General features: G+C 35.8%; 4 protein-coding genes across 4 annotated transcripts in view; all 4 read left to right on the top strand.

The window, feature by feature from the left end:
- Positions 1-8,737: 8,737 nt before the first annotated feature.
- LOC107724694 (parvalbumin, thymic-like) lies at positions 8,738-9,792 on the top strand. Its single transcript, XM_016533706.1, has 4 exons — positions 8,738-8,818; positions 8,981-9,113; positions 9,557-9,666; positions 9,757-9,792. The coding sequence occupies exons 1-4, from the start codon at positions 8,758-8,760 to the stop codon at positions 9,783-9,785; spliced, it is 333 nt and encodes a 110-aa protein (XP_016389192.1). The 5' UTR covers positions 8,738-8,757; the 3' UTR covers positions 9,786-9,792.
- Positions 9,793-10,902: 1,110 nt separating this feature from the next.
- LOC107724690 (parvalbumin-2-like) lies at positions 10,903-12,652 on the top strand. Its single transcript, XM_016533701.1, has 5 exons — positions 10,903-10,970; positions 11,437-11,507; positions 11,592-11,724; positions 11,836-11,945; positions 12,398-12,652. Exons 2-5 carry the CDS (start codon positions 11,447-11,449, stop codon positions 12,421-12,423), a joined length of 330 nt encoding a protein of 109 aa, XP_016389187.1. The 5' UTR covers positions 10,903-10,970; positions 11,437-11,446; the 3' UTR covers positions 12,424-12,652.
- A 1,969-nt stretch (positions 12,653-14,621) lies between these two features.
- pvalb3 (parvalbumin 3) lies at positions 14,622-16,397 on the top strand. The gene is made up of 5 exons (XM_016533700.1): positions 14,622-14,712; positions 15,157-15,224; positions 15,659-15,791; positions 15,910-16,019; positions 16,131-16,397. Exons 2-5 carry the CDS (start codon positions 15,164-15,166, stop codon positions 16,154-16,156), a joined length of 330 nt encoding a protein of 109 aa, XP_016389186.1. The 5' UTR covers positions 14,622-14,712; positions 15,157-15,163; the 3' UTR covers positions 16,157-16,397.
- A 2,539-nt stretch (positions 16,398-18,936) lies between these two features.
- pvalb9 (parvalbumin 9) overlaps positions 18,937-19,322 on the top strand; it is a 2,927-nt gene continuing 2,541 nt past the window's right edge. Inside the window, exon 1 of the mRNA XM_016533717.1 lies at positions 18,937-18,951. The gene's annotated coding sequence lies outside the window, so the exon portion shown is untranslated. The remainder of the gene's footprint in view (positions 18,952-19,322) is intronic.

The following is a 19,322-nucleotide window of genomic DNA, read 5'->3' as shown; positions in this document are numbered from 1 at the left end:
TGAGTGGAGGCGGGGCTAATTTGCATATTCATAAATCAGCGTATAGTAAATGAGGCAAGGGTGTAGAGTTACATTCAAGCTATTTTAAGGCATGAGAAAATTATTTTCACAGGAAAAAACATTTAAATATGTCATTTTGATGATCAAAGATAAGTTTTAAGGGATAAAATATTTGACTACAGGGGGACTTTAAATGCCTGAAATAAGGTCTGTGTGGTTAACACTCAAAAAATATTTTCACGTTTTATTCTATGACATAAAATACATAATAGCATACCCCTTTGTGATTTTTTAAAGCTTTTACTTAAAAAAAAAAAAGTATTTAAAAAGGCAGTCGCTAACAAGTTACCAAATGGGACTGCAGAGCTTGTTTTCTGCAATAATCCAAAAGCCAATGGAAAAACATTTTTGGGTTTTTGTCGAGGGAACCAGGGTGATGCTATCTTCCGGGATGGTCTACAAAAATTTGTCATTACTGCAGAACTCTATACAGAGTATATATGCAGTTAATATGCAGATTTTATTCTCAACCTGTTAATTAGAATGTTGCATCCTTCTCATGGGAATTTCATCATTTTTGACTTTACACCTCCACAACTTTCCTCATTAACAATTACTTAATAGTAATTGTTAAGATTGATGTGGTTTGGAATTGGTCAAATGTGCTTGGAAAAATATATGATCACTGATCAGAATATTGACTTGACTAATAATTACGCACTCACTGTAGTAGTATTAATTTGTAGAGGTTTTTGGTCCTTTTCTTTCTTCAGTAAACAATGTCTAAATAAAATAACAGCATTTGCTTAGACCAAATTCCACAAAGACTTCCAGGCTCACCTCAAGATTCAGTCTGTAAAGCTTTGTGCTCTGTCATGCATGAAACTCAATCAGACAAGGCCCTGCAGTGGGGTTGAAACAAGGCAAAGTGTGGCGCCCTCTGCAGGACATTATCCAGAAACACAACCTCAAACTTAGGACACGCAGTGGCCAATCGTGAACACAACACCTTATGAAGAATACTAATGGAATCTCAAACTGACTTTTAATTGCACTGTTGCAATTTACGCTTTTTTCACATTTAAATATATATATAAATATATGCATATAATTAATATAGTCTGCAGTTGCATCAGTAAATAAACAATGTAAGGCATCTTTGAAGAACATAATTGCCACTTAGGCTATTTATTGTTGTATAAGAGTGAAATATTTAGATTATACAGGTATAAAACATAAATTTAGCCTAATACCACCAGTACTGAGGCATCTTTGCTCTGCTGTCCGACTGTGTGCGGATCAGGACGAGGGAAGCTCCATCTCTGAGGACACATGCACAGGATGTCCAAGGTGCTCCTCTGGCAACAAAATCACTGATGCTGGAGTTTTACTCAACACACTCATTCAGCATCAGGATATTGTTCCCAGCTGGCAACAGATTAATACACACGCATATACACATACTCATCAGGCCTGAGTGTGGGGAGGAGCAAACATGCAGCTGGTAGTTCAATCAGACACATGACAAGAAAGCACAGGGAGCTACGGGTTTCTTCCTCGGGAATTTCGTACACTTGTCATGGTTTTGCTCCAAGCTTCTGAAACCGAAGACCTAACGGCTACCATTAAAATAACCAGCTAAAAGCACTGTGACAGAGAAATTGGAGCAGATTAATTCTTATGTTATGCCCAGGTGCTGTTCATTTTAATATATGTTTCTAAAGAGACTATATGATATAAAATATTAGAAATACCAATACAGCTCTTTGTGATATAAATGAAATTTGGCTTATCAGACACAAGAAACCAAATCATCTGGGATCATTTTTCACTCTCAGTAAAAAGCGCTTCTCTAGCCTTAATTTTTCATAACTCACTGAGGGGAATGTGCTCACCCCGAAGGAAGTTGTTGCACTACAGACCTTTTTAGGGGTCCCGACGCCTAGCATGCTACCAAAAAGGGAGGAGGTTCACTATTTTAAGTGGGTTTGTGTTGATCTTCCCACCAATTGAGTGGTAACACTCCACAAAAAAAAGGGGGCTCAGAACCTCACGCTATCCTTTTACACATGAAGAGCAGAATCATCATATCCCTCAAACAGATAAGTGACACCAAGCAATCCATGAGAGCTGTGTAATTGGACGCCTTTGGGCTTATTCTGAGCATGCAAATCAGAGCCAGTGGTGTGGAGAGTTACATGCCCCACTACAACAACAACTCCATTCGTCTGGTGGCCCGCTGCATTCTGGGTTGGGGACAAAAATGAAACGTCAGCTTTGGCTGTCGTAACCTTTTTTGGAAAAGTTGGGAAGTGCCTCGTACAGCAGCTCTGGTGTACAGACGGCCTGAATAGTGTGAGTAATTCAAGATGGATTTGTAAACACAAATATATTACCACCTTCTGGTAAATTAAAACAGTGTTGTACATTGCATCATTCATTTCTGTGTTTATAAATCAGCCCAGGGGCCTGCCAATAACATTTCAAGCCATTTGAATTTAATACAGCATAAATATCACCACAATTATTTTCTCAGTTTTAGCTCAGCATGTAAACTTCAAATCCCCTTTTTTATTTAATAATAAATATGTTAAAAATGAACATTTTTTCATTTAAATATTGTATAAAATAAACATATTTTATTGTATAAATATTTATTACGCTATTTAATGTCAATTATTTTATAGTAAATAATACACATTCTATTCATATTTATGCAAACACCACACATAAAGTTCCAGTGGACAGGGTATCTGCTTATAATCTTTGGCTGTTTAATCACTGTTAAGTCAGTGTTATTTTAGTATAATCAATATACTATTATATTTTTTGTTAATTTTGAATTGGATTTTATCTTTATATTTTCTGATTTCATTTTAAAGTTTAAGTAATTTATTATTATTAAAATATGTCTATATAATTTTTATTACATTTTTAGTTTATTTAGTTTTAGTTATTTTAGTACTTTAACTTAAAGTAAATGAAAATGAGAAATGATTGGAAAGGTTTATTTCATTATTATTTATTATTTTATTTCAAGTAATTGTTTTTATAGTTTTAGTATTAGTTAACAGTAGTGACCCTGATCTAAGGATGGGTTGATTTGGTACTTGGTGTGAACTACTGAGCAGTCTAAATTAGAGTGGTAGGAAGTTGGCTGCTAGCCAGAGATGCAACGGGGAGGCCAGTTAGGGCTAACTCCACTCTAACTATTTACAGTCCTCAGTCAGTGGTGTGAGATGACTGAGGATGCATGAGGATGAACATGTTATCTGACATAATGTTATCAGAGCCCAAAAGACCTAACTTTGTATAATCTATGTTTATAATAAAGTTGTATGTTAAATTCTGTTGTTGTAATACATTGTAAAAAAAACAAAACAAAAAAACAGTAATGCTACAAAATTCACAATATTTTTCCAAATCCTACCCTGATTAGATCAAACAGTAATTTGAAGGGGATGTTGGTTGTTTGCCATTTAAATAAAATATTGAAAATATAAAATACCTTAATATTCAATTGTGCAGCGAGTCCCATAGTGGATCCTAAGGTGAAGTGTCTTCACGTGTGGCTCAAAGATTTCAAATACAACTTGACAGTGGATGCAGAATACAAGCTATTTTAGATTATTTCTGTTTAGCTACCCAGGAGATTGCACGTATGTATATGGGCAGGGATGTTCGGTAGATTTCTTTATATGCTGTGTCACTATAATTTAAAAATAAAAAAAGCTCTGTCAGTCTCGACAGTCTGCCTGCCTTTGCTCTGCAGTCGTGGATCAGGTTTACAGGTCCTGTGGGTGAAAGGACATACCAAGAACATTTTTTATTTTTTTATTTGATATTCCACAAATCAGTTTATTCAGAAAGACTATTACAGTATGCACATATTCTGAGCTGCTTTTATGCAAAAGAAATGATATATGCCCCTTAATATTCAATTGTGCAGCGAGTCCCCATAGTGGATCCTAAGGTGAAGTGTCTTCACGTGTGGCTCAAAGATTTCAAATACAACTTGACAGTGGATGCAGAATACAAGCTATTTTAGATGATTTCTGTTTAGCTACCCAGGAGATTGCACGTATGTATATGGGCAGGGATGTTCGGTAGATTTCTTTATATGCTGTGTCACTATAATTTAAAAATAAAAAAAGCTCTGTCAGTCTCGGCAGTCTGCCTGCCTTTGCTCTGCAGTCGTGGATCAGGTTTACAGGTCCTGTGGGTGAAAGGACATACCAAGAAAATTTGTAATTTTTTTATTTGATATTCCACAAATCAGTTTATTCAGAAAGACTATTACAGTATGCACATATTCTGAGCTGCTTTTATGCAAAAGAAATGATATATGCCCAAGAAATTATATAAAATGAGAATAAACACAGAAAACCATCTGCTAAATAAATAGAATGCCAGGTATTTTGGAAGGCACCCATAAATCATTGAAATCATCTGGATCTTACTACTTTATCTTGTTGTGAGTTTCATTAATAACTTTCATGAAGCATGTTAACTCACATTACTACATGATATAATGCTAATCAGATCATTGGTTTCATTTAGTCTGTTGTATGGTGTGGTATAGGAAGGTATGGCAATAAAGAAAGAAAGACCTGGAATGAGATAAATGATATGAATATTTTAATTAAAGATCAAAATGAATCCTATATAATAAAAACTTTTATTCAACTTTGATATTGAGTCTAAAGTGTTGGATCACACATCTGCAACCTTTGCCCTATAATCTCTAATACTAGTATGTTTTACTCACTGGGACTTACTCTATTTTCCCCTCTTCTCTGTGTTTACAGAATAGAGTTTATGCAAAGAAAAATGTCAGCTGTTTTGACGTCTCACTTACTGGAGCACTAAAACTGCCAGATGAGATCTGTACCAGGCTGAGAAAATGTATGTGATCTCAAAATAGAGAAAGGGAAAAAAAACATTTACAGGATGAAATGCAATAAAAATGCGATGCCAGATTTGTATCCAATGTCATGGCTGTATGTAGCCTTTCTGCTAAGTGTGACGTCCATCCAAGAGATACTGTAATACTCATAAAACTAGAGCCAGGCCTGTGGCGGCTCAGGTAAACCCCAAAACTCACTTAGTGAAAGATACTTGGGACCACTTTAACAGACTGACCGATCAGTATAGCACATTTCACAGTTAGCGCTATGCTAAAAGTTGTAGCATTCTTTAAAATCATTAAGAACAAAACTGGCAATGGAGAGCATTCCACAAACAACAGATGGTGTGACTTTACACACAAACATCAATTCCCATAATGCCATGAGGATGCAATCTGTTTTGTGAGCTTAAAAGGAGACAAGCATTGTTATTTTAATGTTGCTAAGCTGACGATCAGTATTGGCTCATTTGTGTGCTATAAGCACAGCCGCTAAGCAATTTAAAAATTTTTAAAAATCATTATTAGCTGTTTTTGAGAAGCTTGTTTTTGCATTGCTAATATGGCCATCTCGTTTTAGAATCAGAACACTCTCAGCACTAAACCCAGGTCATCAAAATATCACTTATGGCATTTATAATCCATTCATAATCAGTCTGAATACTGATCTATTCAGCTTTATGGAATATAACACATAGACTATTCTGAAGAATGTTTTTGTCCATTCAATAAAAGTCAATGGGGACCAAAGTTGTTTTGGACACTATTGACTTTATTTGTATGGATAAAAACATTTATTTTGTCTGTGTTCCATGACAACTTGAGGGTGAATAAATGATGACAGAATTGTAATATGTGAGTGAACTGTCCTTTTAAGTAAGTCACAAACAGCTTGCAAGGACTCTTTCTGCATGTCAGCATGGCACTGGAAAAGACCGGGAGCTCATGGGATGGGGTGGGGTGGGGAGATGGGGGGCTTTTCTAAATTTCAGTGGCACGAAACCAACTGCTCACAGGCTTTGTTGGATAAAGAGTACATGAGATCCACAGTGTGAAGTGTCCAACTCTGTGGCATGATACATAAGTGCCGTTACACAACTGTTCCAAGTCTTGGTGCATGATCTCATTGTGCAGGTCCAGGACTCTCTCTGGACTCTTGCCACATTTACAGGCCCCCAAGGGGCATATCAACGATCAGTACAAGGGGAATTCGCAGCCTGGCAAGATAGGCTGCTCAATTAGCGCCTTCGTGTATTTCACAGACATGGAAGTGGAGCAGTCTATGGCCACATCACTCACGTGAAGGGGGAATCGTGGGATCGGAGAGACAGGTGTTGCGTAAGACCTCATTTCATCTGTGTGTAAATCAGACGGTGAGGAAGAATGCCCAAATGTGCTCTAAATGTGTTTGTTTTGTGGGTGCCTTCAGATTTACGGCTAATGATGTGATCTGGGCCGAGGTCACTTCAGGGTGTCCATACATGCACACACAAACATTCCAACCTACACACACACACACACACACACACACTTGGTGTTGAGTGATTGATGCTAGGGAAGAGGAGGGGCAGGAACTGAAACTGAGGTGGCCGTCTTGACTAAATCTGAGAGTCCCATCGGCATGCTTCCATCACAGCTGGTCAGCTGGAAATAGACAGAGATGCAACTAAACCCGAGAGACGGGGAACAGCACAATCTGTGTCCTCGCTTATGATACACACAATCAGCTTTAATTAGGGACAGCTTTTGAAAGGTATTCCCATCCTGAGAGTCCCTCATTGTATACGTCTAATGCTCTGATGACAATGCCATTGGCACGTCAAGAGCAATTGATGATACATCAGACAAGTTGTAAATCTATCAAGAGAGACTTAGTGAGAAATCTCAGCCTGTTACTGAAAACCTTGGCATGGAAAAAAGCATCTCAAAATAAAACAGGGTGTGCTCCAGACATGTAATGATTTAAATACAGTAATTGCAACACATTGCTCACTTATCAGCTTAATAATAATTTCTTTTAACAACCCCCTGACAAATTTAACGAATGTTAGTGAAAATAACCAAAAGAAATAAACGAATACATGGGTAATTGATGCATAAAGTGTGCATCTTAACATCAAAATTTAAAAGGATATCTCACACAAAAATAAAAATTCTGTTTACCAATTCACCATTTACCTTCATTTCCAAACCCGTATGACTTTATTAAACACAAGAGAGGATATTCTGAACAATGTTTCACCTGTTTCAACTAAATGACTAAATAAACTTCTTTTTAAATATCTAATTTTGAGTACATATTAACAGAATTTTCATTTTGAAAGGCATCCGTTCCCCTAAAGGTATAAGGGAACCATGAAGGATCCATCATCATTATTTGAAATGGTCTTTTGATGTGACAAATACATTTGTGTGACAAAATGCATGTGGAAATAATTATTAAAAGTAATGTCATTTTCCAGAAGTATTTCCCAAAAGCATCAGCTACCTACACTCCTACATAAAAAATTTGCAAAATACTTACTTTTAGGCACATCACCTTATTTACACAAAAAGGTTTCTAGTAGTACTTTAAGGGTACAAATTTCTAAGGCGACTAAAATGCACCTTTTAGGGGTAAGTAAGGTACAACAGCTCAACATGTTCAGTTATTAAAAAGAGTTGCCATACATTCCATAAAAGAGGGAATATACACTCTCCAGCAATGAACAAGCACCACTATGGTTTAAACACACTATTTTGGTCCAAAAGCAGCAAAAGCAATGCCCTTGTCATGAAATACACATTTACATAGTCATTAACGCTGTTCTTAAAACAAGACTCAAAGAAAAGCAAGGCATTTCATATTTTCTACTATTTGTTCAAATGTACGGACATGATATTATACCAAATAATAGTATATTCTAAATCACATTAACTCACCAGGTAAAATCTTTTCTCTGTCCATTTAAAAAGCATTTCTAATATATGGCTCCAGACGCTCTTCAGTGCACCTGATGTAACATATAAACAAAGACAAAGAAAACAGTGTTATTGAGAATATGAAAAGCCCAGCCCCGATCCCCCTCAAATCCCTGTCACTCAGGAAACATGGCCTTCCTGCAAACAAGAGGTAGTATGGAGCGGGACAAGGTCACAGGGGCATGTAGTGGGCTGGAAGGATGTTTTTGTCATTGCTTTGGCCCCTGGTTGGCAGCAACACAGGCAGGCAGACGTCCATCCTCAGGAAAAGAGCCTGTGGAGGAAGTGAAGCTGATGTCACAGCCGCACACAGTCTGCCTGCTGTAGATCAGCACGTGTGCAAAAACAAAGCTATCGGTAAAGTCACGTAAACACGAAAACAGGTGGACTTCATCATATTGTGCTTCAATACTGTGATCAAGCCTTCGGCCTTTTTCTGAGCAAAATTCTCCACAGAATCTATTTCACGGCTACTGCCTTTAAATCATATTGTGAAGGCACACGTCCAATAATGACAGTGAAGCAATAACAGGATGTTTACAAAGTTATCCAATTTAAGAGAATGAAACATAATGATTGAACCAAATATAACCCACTGATATTTAGCAACACATCACATTTACTATAAATCATAAGATTTTTTTTGTGTGTGTTTGTCTGTTTAATCCAATAGATTGTGAGGTGCTTTACTTGAGTAACAGTTACAATGGGACATACTTCTGTGTCCTGGAGAGGTCAGGTGGTGTAAAGGACACAGCTGCAGCTGACATACAGACACTAGTGGTTTTTGACATCATGTAGTGATGTTCAGACTGCAGGTTTTGCTGTTATAATCAGTGAAGATACTGTTGCAAGTAGAGGCCTCGGAATTTCCTCAGATCCATTGAGAAATGGCTACGACAGATGTTTTGGCTGCCTCTGATATTTCAACTGCCATTAATGCATGTATAGGTAAAGTATGAATGACGCTCTGATGAACAATACTTCAGATTCACCTCTGTGTATATTACTATGAGAGTTAGTCAGAAAAGTGTTATTCTTTATTATTTTGTTAGAATATCCATTGTGATTTTCAGCTTTGTAATTTGTATTTTTTTTATTTGACTCTTGCAGCAAAGGATTCTTTCAGCCTAAAGACTTTTTTTGCAACAGTAGGCTTGTCAAAGAAGTCTCCTGCTGAGATAGAGAAGGTCTTTAAAATGTTGGACCAGGACAAGAGTGGGTTCATTGAACAGGATGAGCTACAGTTGAGTGATTTGCCGAATTACTTTTTTCATATGTTTATGGGGCAGCTAGACTAACTGAAAAACTGAGTTGCACAATCCTGTGTGATAAGTTAGGGATTGTGTAGTCATTCAGCTTATTACATGGCTAATACATTTTTTTTATGTGTGCATGAAATATTGATTTGAGTTGAAACTGTTCTCTTATCTTAAAGCATTCCACTAAGAAAAGATAATGCATTTACAGTACTGGTAGTAACAAGACAAACAATATTACAAGAATAGTCCTCTGACTTCATTTTCAATACAATTGATAATTGATACACATTTGTAAAACAAAGCAGAGAGAGTGCCCACTGTGTGATACAAGAGACTTGAAAGTAGTGCCGGTTTTAGTTACCTGGATGAGTGCACTTCAGTCGAATACTCTACATGTTCACTTATTGTATTGTGACTCATTTTCTAGGTTGTTTCTGCAGAACTTCTCTAAAGGGGCTCGTGCACTTACAGCAGCTGAAACCAAGGCCTTCCTCATGGCTGGAGACATGGATGGGGATGGGAAGATCGGCTGGGAAGGTTGGTATCTAAAATACTCAGATATTTTAAAAATATGATAAGTAATGCATAAAAGTAAGAGATTAAACTACATCTCCTCATTTCCTGTAGAATTTTCAGCCCTTGTTAATGCTTCCTGAGACCAGCTGTGACTGTCAAACATGGCAAAGAAAAAGGTTTTGCCACTGGGGTCTGAATTGTGCAGGATTGTGTTCTGTCTTGTATGTCTTACTGTAATGTTGTATGAACTTCTACAAGAGAAAGTAACAAAATAAAAAGATTTCAACAATATTTCTTACATGTGTATTGTGTATATATTGCAAATAAGACATCTCGAATAGATTTTTTGTCATCTTTAATTTTATTTTTAATTTTATTTATTATTTGTTTGTTTGTGAATTGTGAACTCAAATATTTTTGCAGCTGTTGGGTAAACAAGCTAACACATTAAAACTACAATGACGTGTAAAGTACTGCAGTATTTGTAATCACTTGAGTAGAAATTTGAATTGTTTTGCATACTTTTTGACATTTTGTGCACTGGTCGTCACAATGTTGAATACACTTAGGCCTATTCATTAAGGTGTTGAGTGAAACAGCCTCCTTTGGAGACAAAAGCTTAAGCGTTTTATCATATCTGCCAGTAATCTGAAACTCTGAAACGTTTGCTCCTGCTCATGCCTCCAGCTGTCCCAGAATCTGCTTAGCATCATCTTACTGCATGTGTAGAATATATATGGTGCAGAGACTGTAAATGGTTTTGAGCCCCCCCCTCCTCAAGAAAAAAAAATCTTCTTACACATTTCCCTGGTGAAAAATATCTTAAATCAAATTAAATAATAATTTGCAAATAATAATAAAGAATCCTAATGAGATAGGTCTTAAAATCCTACTGGATTTACTGAACTGAACTTCATAAACAAATAAATTATTAAGCTGTGGTAAATGGTTTCAAATAATGACAGTACAAGCCAAGGCTGCAATGGGCAAAATATTACAAACTTTTTTAAATATGAGAATTATGGTGCAAGGAATTACTTTACATATGAATGACATTGCACACATTTTCATGCAAACACTTAGAACATACAGTATGTGTGCTAGGATGTCCCACCTATGTTTCCCATAAGGACTCAGTGCATCCCCTTTTTGAAAGGATAAAAATAGAGCTATATGACTAGTGGACACTTTTTTTTTTTAAACTTTACCTAGCCTAAGCAAATGGTGTCTGTTACAACCACAGACACAAAAGTATAAAAGCCAGGCTCATGGGTGCTTGGGTAGTCGTCACACATCTGTGGAACAGTTGCCAGCGCAGCGCAAAGGTGAGTTTACCAGAGACACCTTGAGGATCATACACCAGGGGTCGATGAATTTCTCTAATCACCATGGAATATAATTAACGGGAAATGGAGGAATAAAATAAGGATGTAAACGGACTTGCAGCAGGACTGAAATTGTGAAAGTACATCTCTTCAATTAACCAAACCAAGGACCATACTTTCTGCTTACTTTCTTGGGTTTTTGGATGAGCTTGAAATGATTGTTGAATGATTTTTTTTTGTGTGTGTTTCATTTGGCAATCTCACATGAGCTCACTGAAATAATATTTTAACTGTAGGAAGAAGTTTAACTCTAATGGGAGAATTGAAAGGGATTATGAAAGGGGTTATTTGAAATGACACTAAATGTTCCAGTTAATGTGATGTTACATTAATTTAGTCCAAATTCAATGTCAGAAAGCTTTATGCATCTTAATGCATCATCATCTTGTTTGGGTCTAATTTCCAGAAAAATCAAAATGGCATTTGCTGGAATTCTCAAGGACGAGGATGTGGCTGCAGCTCTTAAGGATTGCGCTGGTAAGACACATCTGCTTTGAAAAAAAATAGATTATTGTTTAATTTTCTGATTTTTAATATGGTTTCTATTTTATGTAATTCCAGCTGCTGACTCCTTCAACTACAAGAACTTCTTCGCCAAGGTCGGCCTGAGCGCAAAGACTCCCGATGAAATTAAGAAAGCCTTCTTCGTCATCGACCAGGACAAGAGCGGCTTCATTGAGGAGGATGAGCTGAAGTACGAACGCAACATACTTCGAATTATTGAACTCATTCTTTTGCATTTATTATATTATATTATATAGGCATATTTCTTAATGTTCTTTTTTATTCTCCTCAATGTTCCCAGACTGTTCCTGCAGACCTTCTCCGCTGGCGCCAGGGCATTGACTGATGCTGAGTCCAAGGCCTTCCTCTCAGCTGGTGACAGCGATGGTGACGGCAAAATCGGAGTTGATGGTACTTAATCTCATATTCATAATATTTATGACTTTATAGCACTGAGGATACAACACATAACAAGATAATATATGGTTAAACTATGAATTCTGGTGATGCAATCAAACTTAAAAACTGTTACAGAACATTTTCAATGCTTGCTTAATACGTCCTAACATTAACTGATTTGTCATCTTTTATGGCTCTTGATTTTGTAGCTACATTTATATTTATATTTAAAGTAGGTCAGCAAACCAACTAGCTGACCCAATAGACCTAATAAAAAGTGCAGTAAATCTTCATGAAAAAAACATAATTTATTGTTCAGTTTTGTCATATGTAGTAGCCTATAAATGATTGAATAATGTCGAGATAGAAGGTACCTCTAACTTTAACCTGCTTGAACTGAATGGATTGTTAAAATGAACAGTGGCAGACTTTAACTGTTTGTCTTTATGAATGTCTTTCCACAGAGTTTGCTTTGCTTGTAAAGGCCTAAGCATTCATGGACCCTTGTCTTTGGAACCAGAGCTCTGCTTAACTATCATCTTTTTTATATTTATTTATGAATGCCCTGCAAACTCCTCCATTCAAAGAACGCACGTTCAATGTCTTGAAAAGCTATTTATTATTAATGTTGTTTCATTGCATTGTATTGTTCTGTAAAAAAAAAAAAACTTCTTTGTGCAAACTTACAATCTCTTTTGCACTTTAAGGAAATAAAAATACATTCAATTTAAAACAACATTCTCTGTTCAATATCTTCCTCTGAATTTTACATATAAAAGAACTGAAGAAATCCTAATTTGAACATTTCCAGTGTTAAAACTGTTTGAAAAGTCAGGAATATCTTGGCATGGATAGTGTTAAGATTCCATGGTGTATAAGCATAAGTGATACATGTAGAGGAAGCACAGACATTAACACTTGATTTTTGTAAGCAATATCAATGATTAGTGTAGGCATAGTTGAAATTACAGATATATAAGCAATTTTTAAATATAAACATGTAATGATCCCTGTCCAACACAGGGAATCACCATGAAGATTTGTACACATGATCAAATGAATGCCCTCACAATCAACAGGAAGTGAGCTACTGAACCTTGTGCAGGCTACAGGCATCACTTACAGCTCTCAGTGACTGAGTGAGCATGTCACTTTATACTCAGATCCCAAAGGCGTATCACACACAACTCGACTGAAGCAAAGCAGGAGAAGCTGACTCTCTGAATGCTGGAGTGTACTAACAACACAGTTCTATGCAACTGCTATACTACTGAAACACAGTATTAAATTGAAATATGTCATATAGCCAAAGAAAGCTAATATATGAATGTGCACAAACTCGATCTAATAGCATATAATAATAATTCTGATTTTTTTTTAAAAACTATGGTAGATAGTCTTATAGCCTAGTGTCATTAATATTTCATAGAAATCTTTCATGGTTTTAATCCATTTAATTTTAAAGGATTAGCTATTTTGAAATTGCTTTGTCTATTTGTTTATTTATTTACACAACTTAACGCTATGTTTGTTTTCATAACTTAAAGAAATGCTAAAAAAAATGTTTCAAAAATGTTCAAAAGTCAAATATTATAACAAAAATTGTATAACCAAGAATCACTGTCCCCAAATACACCTATCATTATTATGGGAGACTGAATATTAGAGATGGTATTAATCTTAAGATTTTTATATCATAATTTGAGAGTGGCTTTATTGAGTATCAAACAAATTTTAATTTAATTGTAATAATTTTATGATTTCCTTTTATTTTACATTCAGTCCACATTTTACATTTATGCATTTAGCAGAAGCTTTTATCCAAAGCGACTTACAAAAGAGGAACATAAGCAGTGCATCAAAGAGCCAACGATATGCGTGATATACCAGGTTTATTAGACATAATATGGCATTTGTAATTGTTTATTAGACAATAACTGTTACTAATTGTTTATTAGACAATTAGATGACGGAGCAAGCTAGAAAAGAGGAGAAATGCAGAGAAGAAAAGACCGTTTTGATAAATGAAAGTCAAGTCCAAGGCTTAGCGACGTTTTCATTAAACATAATCATCAATAAAAAGTTTCTCTGTAAACAAGGTTCAAATTCAAGTCAGATGCTATTTTATCAATGGTCTAATTCACAATAGCTAGCTATCGATTTAATGAATTTATTTCAAATCTGCTGGCAAGCAGTGGTCAAGAGAAGCTCAAATCCCTACGGTAGACGTTCAAGAAACAAGGACCAATAGCTAAAACCATCGACTAGCCTATATGTTTATGTCAAATAAAACCGCCCTGTGAGTTTGCATTTACCTTATATTTCCAAAGAAAACAAGTAAGGACTGAAAAAAGTTCGTTTGTGATTCACGCGCTTCCTCTTGAAGCTCCGAAGCGTGAGATGATTTGCTTCAGTCACACAACTGCTGCAGAGCGAACTCTGTTTCTCTCGAGACAAAATGACCTAAACTCTTCCCGCTCATCTTCAGATACAGAGCGCTTTCATCCATATCAGCATCGTATATTATTAGCCGACGTGATATTAAGGACTTATACATCTGTACCTTTTTAAGCATCTTCATTTAAGTGCATATAAATAGAACAGCCTGACTAACGTTACTGGACAAGTTTTTCAACCAACTGCCCGTCATGAGGTGTCCATTACATTATGCCTTATATTTCGGTTGAGTAGTGGTATATAAGGTGGAAGCCACGGAGTTGGTGCTCACTGCAGTAGCCAGTTTCATCCCTGCGAATCCAAACCCTAAAGACAACCAGAGGTGAGTGTCTTCACAGATGAAGCTACAAGAGCTCACAATATCTTGCAAGGAAGAAAGAAAAACGACAGACAGCCATATGACTTCCGGCTGATCTGGAGAGGATGTGTTGATCTATTAAGTCTCGGCCACCTGGCGTGGGAATAACTTGTGTCTTGGAGTTTGGACGTGTTGGGATATCGCTCTTTATTAGGCGGTTTGATTACGCCAGGACTGGGTGGGATTTACACACTGTGTTGTTAAAGACATATGCAATTAATATGACTACTGTTGACCATTTACCAGTCCTATGGGAGCAAATAATTTCTGATGATCTGTTATATGGATGGAGTATTATGAAGTTGTTGTTTTTTTTATTAAATTGAAATATATGTATATGTATAATTTTATATACATTCAAATTAATATATACAAATTGAAATCAAATTAAACCTCTGCCATTTTTAGGCTAATCATGGCATTCGCTGGAATTCTGAATGATGCTGACGTAACTGCAGCCCTGCAGGCCTGCCAAGGTAACCTGCATGTTTCTGAACTGTCCCATTGACCTACAACCTAAAGCGAGAACATCAATTTCATATTGTTCCAAACCCGCATGACTTTCTTCTTTCCGTGGAACACAAAAGGCAGAATGCTATAGGGACTGACAACCTCAGTCACTATTCACTTTCATGTATGGACTAAGATGCAATGAAAGTGAATGGTGACTGAGACTGTCATTCTGCCTAACATCTCCTTCTGTGCTCCACGGAGGAAAGAAAGTCATGTGGATTTGATGAGGGTGAGTAAATGATGACAGAATTTTCATTTTAGGGTGTCAACATCAGTGTAAACATCATTCGTTAGAGTGCGGAGTCCCTTAAAGTCCCTTAAAGCAAATGTTCTTCTTGTAGTCCTTCTGCCGTTTATCGCCACCATTATGCTAAAAAATTATGACATTACCTTCCAGCTGCTGACTCCTTCAACTACAAGAGCTTCTTCGCCAAGGTTGGTCTGTCTGCCAAGACTCCTGATGACATCAAGAAGGCCTTTGCTGTCATTGATCAGGACAAGAGCGGCTTCATTGAGGAGGACGAGCTTAAGTAAGTCTGGTCTTAAAACACATTTTCCTATTAAATAAACTATTTTTTACTACTTTAAAAAAAATGTAACTATCTTGAACAAAATACTTAAAGGTGACTGCCTGCTTGTGCTTTTCAGACTGTTCCTGCAGAACTTCTCTGCTGGCGCCAGGGCACTGACTGATGCAGAGACAAAGGTCTTCCTGAAAGCTGGAGACTCTGATGGTGATGGCAAGATTGGAGTTGATGGTGAGGGATTTGCTTCTTGTTGAATGTATCAACTGTAAATAATTACTGTGATATTTTTCCTGCTGCTCCACCACAATTCTTCTGATGAATTCTTTCTCCTTCATTTTACAGAGTTTGCTGCCCTGGTCAAGGCATAAATGGCACCTGACCAACAACTTTTGCTGACAATCAGTATTGTAACCTGAGATCTCCACTTTTTTTATCGGGGTGGCTGATTTTTATACACAATTCTAACTGTCCACTCCCATGCTGCACCCGGTCCACAATGACTGTCAACGTCACACGGTCTTTCACGTTGTAGATATGCATGTTGGTTTCTGTAAAATCTTTGATGCTGTTTTTGGGAAAGGACAATGAGAAAATAAACACTATTTTTCATTTTTGAGTCTCTGTCCTCTTACTGAGTAAAAATGACAATTCACTGCCATTTTAGCTTAACTATTTAAAAAATATATATAGATCTAATGAGACATTTCATAAAATACTGTTAAATGTTCAGTTTTTGGAAGTGAAAAAGAACAAGTCATCTTACAATTTTCAGTGAAAACTGTACATTGACATCTAGTGTTACTCTTCACAATAGATGTTTTTTTTTCATGTGAAGAAAATTCTCGGCTTTTTTTTTATTTATCAGAGTCAGTAATATGTGTTTATTTAACAAAAGAACTCAGGAACTAAACAACCAAAATAACACAACAAGAACTGACAATGAACAGAAGAAAACACAGAGCTTAAATACACTGAAACAAAACAATAAACTAAAAACCATCAAGTGCAAACACTAATTGAACCATGAGTAACCATGACTACAGACAAAGGAAACTGATCTAGAAACAGTGAAAAGTCCAACTAAAGCAAGCACAAAATACAGATGACCTGTTACAATCAGTTCTGTATGTTACATTTTACATATTATGTTAAATTAATGTTTGTTTGTTTGTTGCATATTAGAAAGTACAGTGTGAACCAAACTGAGCTGTCATTATGTATCTTGAAGTACAATGTGGCCGCCACTAGGTGGTGTCTGGTGCCAAAATTTATATGATTTAAACATGCCAGCAGCCTCTCAACTAATTTTTTTTACATTTATTTATTTTATTTTTGCTAACTTTACTGATTCAAATGACAAAGTACTCTTATCCTAAAATTGTGCTGTTTATTTTGGATGCTTTTTTAAAATTTTGTCATTTGTTTCATTTTTAATTTTTCATTAATGTCAATTGTGGACTCAACAAACGACAGCAGAAGACATGTTGGCTGTACTGTACCAACAAACTAGAGAATGTAAATGGATAGATCACTATACCGTAACACTACCAGTCAGTTCAGTGACATTAGAGTGTATTGGTTTGTTGGCTAGGTGGCTCCAATGTCTTGTCTTCCCCTTTCCATGACAGGCCAAAGGCACTCGGTAATGCCATTTCTTCATCAATTTACGGTAGATTACAACATGTCTGCTTAATTATCCAAAAAAATTATAATAAATAAATAAATAAATAAAAAATAAAAACCTTTAATTCACTTCTTTATTTGATCCATGGCATTACAATATGAAAAATGTGTGGTGGATTTTGACACAGATGTTTTTATAGGGATGTTTAAGTAATCATTTTAACCATTTAATTCTCACACAACAACATTCAGTAAAATGTTGATTATCTTTGCTATGCATATACGATTTACTTTGAATTCTGACTGATTTTTCTGAACAGCAAACGATGCAGAAAATTCTTTGTCTGTAAGCTCAATCATTACTCTGTCAGATATCAGTCAGATTAGTGACAAAGTAAGAGAAAAGTGTCAAGTTACATGAGTAGATGATTAGTCTCAGTGTCTGCCTAAAGTGGATTGGACTCCTGACTACTTATTTAAAGCTAAGACAAAGGGAATCTCATTAAATGTAAAGCTATATTTAAGTTGCAAAATGAACCTTGGCATTAAATCAAGCATACAGTAAGAATCTGAGTAAGCATGTATTATTGTGAAAGAGCAAAACTTGTACATCAGCATCAAATACAGTATTGTTATTAATTAACTGGTATGGGGCACAAAATACGTGATGATGTTAACTAAATCTTGTGAAACAGATCAAAGGGGATTCACACAAAAGAGGTCAAACAGTTTATAAGTAATACATAACCAACACATGTGAAAACTTTTTCATCTTTATAGCATGATTTTATGCATCAAACTAATTTTAAGATGTTAAATGTTCTATCACAGAAAAGTATAAATAAATTGCATGTGTATATATATATATATGTATATATAAAAATATATCCAATTATAAATACAAAACATTAGCATACATAAATGAATTTAAATATCATTTATTTATTTAATGTCCAATGAGACTAGCACAAGCGATTACAAAAATGTCCAATGCACAACAAAAGTTGTAAACACTTAATTGCTAAAATCATTGTTTAAACATATATTTATGTCTTTATATACCTATATATTAGGGCCAATATAACCCTAAAACACTAGCATACATGAATATTTATTTTTCTATTTAAACTAGCATACATAAATATATATATATATCCATCTATCTATCTATCTATCTATCTACACAACAGCACCCTTGGGACACACTCACACTCTCTCTCTCTCTCTCTCACACACACACACACACACACGGAGCGTTTCTTTCCAATCAAGTACGCACAATATTAAGGGCGAAGTGCAGGTACCTGTCTATGTGTGCATTCGGTCCGAGGCTCATTTAAACAGTAAAGGATAATTAGTTAGGCAAGAAATTCAAGTCGAGCCTTGCAACACGAATTTGATACACGCACAGGTAACCCAAGCTTCTCTCATTGTCCGTCCCATTAGCATGTACATATATATATAAGTTGTCCGTGGATGAGAGGCGCAATCACACAGCCTTACCTCTACTCTGCATCAGCGCGAGGAGAAATCTTCACAGGTCAGAAGCTGCTTTCTGCTTACCATCAAATATCACATAGAAACTGTTATACTTTATCACCATGGTCCCGGCTATCAGTACATGTGTTTTGGATTTTTACTAAATTCGTTTAAAGTTCGAAGTCTTTTATTTCAGCAATAGGAGAGTGACAGAAAGTAGATGAGAATAGGATATTGTAGTGTAAAAATGCGTGATGATGATTTGGAAATGTTACAAATTATCTGCACATTTAATGTCTCTTTAATTTTGATGTTGCTCTAATTTATGTGAATTTAATTCATTTTAATTAAATTATTTTAATCTATTTAATTTCTATTTCATCTATATATATATATATATATATATATATATATATACACACACACACACAA

The sequence above is a fragment of the Sinocyclocheilus rhinocerous genome, unplaced genomic scaffold (genome assembly GCF_001515625.1).
Source record: "Sinocyclocheilus rhinocerous isolate Xijiao unplaced genomic scaffold, SAMN03320098_v1.1 scaffold1026, whole genome shotgun sequence".
NCBI lineage: Eukaryota > Metazoa > Chordata > Actinopteri > Cypriniformes > Cyprinidae > Sinocyclocheilus > Sinocyclocheilus rhinocerous.
This window is presented reverse-complemented; position numbering and strand designations above follow the sequence as displayed.